Source organism: Lottia gigantea (assembly GCF_000327385.1).
Source record: "Lottia gigantea unplaced genomic scaffold LOTGIsca_77, whole genome shotgun sequence".
NCBI lineage: Eukaryota > Metazoa > Mollusca > Gastropoda > Lottiidae > Lottia > Lottia gigantea.
In genome coordinates, this window is record NW_008710566.1 from 185,408 (window position 1) to 188,977 (window position 3,570).

At 37.5% G+C, this 3,570-nt stretch overlaps 1 protein-coding gene across 1 annotated transcript; it reads left to right on the top strand.

Annotated features, from left to right (window-relative positions):
- Window positions 1-1,191: 1,191 nt before the first annotated feature.
- Window positions 1,192-3,249, top strand: LOTGIDRAFT_132033 (hypothetical protein; the record flags this gene model as incomplete). Its single annotated transcript, XM_009066482.1, has 5 exons — window positions 1,192-1,335; window positions 1,479-1,586; window positions 1,757-1,895; window positions 2,516-2,609; window positions 3,123-3,249. The coding sequence occupies 5 exons, from the start codon at window positions 1,192-1,194 to the stop codon at window positions 3,247-3,249; spliced, it is 612 nt and encodes a 203-aa protein (XP_009064730.1).
- Window positions 3,250-3,570: the final 321 nt, after the last annotated feature.

The following is a 3,570-nucleotide window of genomic DNA, read 5'->3' on the forward strand; positions in this document are numbered from 1 at the left end:
ATGTATATTCTAGACCGAATTAATCCCGTGAAATGTCGAATCTGTTCCTTTATTAAATACTTTACATTTGATAATCTAAATGATTCAACTGAGGCTATCCCTGTCACTTTTCGAAATTTGAATTTGACGTATGTTTCTACTACAATTAAATAACATTCAGATTATATTTCTTATTGACATGTACTATGCTTTGGGTCAATTTAAGAACAATGCGTATAAGTGCGAGGAAGATGACGTGTACCTGTATGGCGGTAAGGAATTTGAAAGGGGTCAGTCGTGGCAGATTCCCCACCATCAGCTTACTCTACTGGGCAATATTACCACTGGAAAATTTGCCACGATTTCTAAAGCTAAACTCAAAACGAGCAATGATGAAGTGGTAGCTAAAATGTTGAAAGGTAAACTTCCATTTTCTAATTGACAAAAACTCATTTCACTCTATTGAAACATGTTTCTGAAACAAAATCACCGTCAGGACATCTTGTTTTGGAAATGGCAGAATTTACTTTACTTGCTGATACAAAGATCGATTTCAACTATCCTAATCACTTTTCAGAATGAAAATTTTTCGTAAGGTCCGTCTATAATTAACTAAAGTAAGCCATGGATTTGTGCCGTCGATTCCCCCGTTTGAAGCCGAAAAACTTATTCTGACACACAACATTATTCCCTGAATATTTAATATTTTTAGATAATTTCACCTCGGATGACGAAATGTTGATGCGAGCCAAAATCAACTACATGGCAACAGTAGTGGGAAATCACCCCAATGTCTTGGAATTTGTTGGTGCTGTTATCGATAACAGTGCTCGTAAGTTTTGTATCATTTTTCGCGATGGGATAACTGACTCATTCTTAGTCGGTCGAAGAAGTAACATATTCAGTGGGAGGGCCATTGATCAACTGCTGATAAAAAAGACTCATTATGAGCCAATAGGTCTTATTGTGACGTGAAAATCCTAATGCTCAAAATCCATCTCCGACCATGTGAAATCCATAGCCACCAGCGACCTCGCTTCGGGAAGACACTTATCATTTTGCACCCAAAGCCCCGTTCTCGGGCATTTTCTAAAAACGCTTCTGTGTCGAAGCAATAATTTTGTCGACTTTTAGATTGCCAAGTGATTTACGATTTGAATAAGTACATGCCGAATTGAGATTCATTGTTTTCTGATTTCAGTGGGACCAGTTATGATCCTAGAATATTGCGAAACAGGACAACTAGACAAGTGGCTGATATCCCTGAGAGGCGACATGAGCTCTGATACCAGCGAGCTCTTACAGAGAATTTGTTTCGATATCTGTAAAGGAATGGCTTACCTAGCCTCTCAAAAGGTTTGGATTCTTTCGTTTTTTATGTGGTGACGCAGCAGGCCTGTAGCCAGACTTGATTGTTCGGAGGGGCAAGTAATATCCGGAGAGCCAATGGGGTAGTAGGTTGCAGTAATGGAATTATTCGGAATTACTTCTTCTTTTAGATTGTCCACAAGAAGCTGGCAGCTAGAAATGTGTTACTAACTTTTACTATTGTACCCAAAATAACTGGTTTTGGGCCAACCAAATCATCCGAAGACGAAGATGCTAAGGTAAGGAAAATCAACTTACCTTTTTCACCAGCTGGTCCTTGGCCAAACATCTTAGTAATAACAAAGAATACATCTTAGATTACAATCCATCAGCTGATCCCTAACTTTTGATCTGGCTTTGTCGACAGGTTAAAGATAAGATTCTATATGTAAAGACACTCTTTTGAAAGGCAAATATTCTTGATGTTTTTCAGGAAAGAATTCCCTTAAAATGGACTGCTCCAGAATGCATGACGTCACTAAAAGATGCCGATCAAAGGAGTGACGTTTGGTCGTTTGGAATTGTTTTATGGGAAGTTTTCAGTTTGGGTAAGATCAATTCATTTAATTTATTATACCGATTCATTTTGTGTGTAAGTCAATCCATTTATTCATTCAATTATTCTTTCACCATTGCCCCTCCAAACAATAGGCTACGGGCCTGGAAATGAAATGAATGGAGTCCTACTATTCTGCACCATGTGGGCTGATGAAGACGGGCAACGACATGCAGGGTGCAATGATGGAAATTTTTTTTTGCCAGGACAGCTGCATTAGCCTGCTCTTTTTCGATTTTCAACTGTCAGGGTATCTTTAACGTGCACAGCCTGTAGCACACGGGGCCTAGGTTTATTATCCCATCCGAACGACTAGACACTTTTTCCATGTCAGCCCCTCTTACCTGCATCACTCACACAGGGAAACCGGGTTGAAAAATCCGAAGGTATTATCTCGACCTATGCCGGGATTGAACCCTGGACCTTCAGGTTAGCGAGCAAGCGTCTAACTCACTGGGCCACCGCGGCTCCCTACGGGCCTGGAGCAATAGTTGGTCGATAGAGTAAAATGTGAAGGTAAAACTTCACCAACTTCACAATTCTAGCCGAATATAAGGAGTGGTAGGGAAATCGTTGCTAAAACATCCAATAAATTGGTCTATATTCTTGCAGGAGAATTGCCTTATAGCGACATGAAGAGTCGAGATGTTGAAAACAGAATCAAGGGAGGCTACCGTATGAGCAAACCAGAAATGTGTAACAGTTTGTAAGTTTTTAACTTGAATTGGATGTTTTAAGAAATTCAAAAGCATAGAATGTTTTCAAATAAATGACTATTCAAGTAAAATTTTTCAGAACGTCATAATTGCCCTTCGGAAATATTTTTAGAATTTTTTTGATGACATTTTGATGCATTTAAAGTATAGGTTCGTTTGACCAATCGTACCTTAGTCTCAGAAAATGGATTTTTTTTTTAGCTAAGCTAATCAGTAATAGTGTTCACAGCTCATTGTCGAAATTTTAGCCTTTAAATCCATATGACTAGAATTATTATCCGCGTTTGGAAGAAAAAATGACTCGTCTTTTAGTGAAACTCTGCCATAGGCCTAATAATATATAGAAAAGACATATAATAGAAATATTTTTGAAGATATTATACGATTTTCATGCATGTCAGATACTAGAAGACTATGTACATATACAAATATTCAAGTCCCAAATCCGCCTCAGAAAATGACGCATCTGTCCCTTTAAATAACTCTGTATATTTCTTTTTCAGCTATTACAAAATTATGACAAACTGTTGGCATGAAAACCCCAAGAAACGAGAATCGTTCAAAAAAATTGAACAGAAAATAGCAGGAACTTTTGTGAATAAAAGCGACGATGTATATTATTATAATTAGACCTTGGTACGACAACCCGGGCCAGTCAGTTCGCCATTAAACCCTTTTTTAGATAATTTTTGTATTCTATTATGTGTATATGTATATGTGTAATAAGTACTTCCGTTACCAGCCGAAAGAATCTCATTTCAGCTATCTTTAACTCTTATCAAAATGAATATTAGGTTTTATGTTCATCTACAATAACATGAAAATGATTTGCTTTTATTAACAATGGCGGCTGGTAAAGCGAAGAGACGGTCATGCCCTATAAGTTTTGTTCTTCATTAGTATTAATTGGGATAATTCTATAATCGGATTTGCATTTTTTTTTTTGCGATT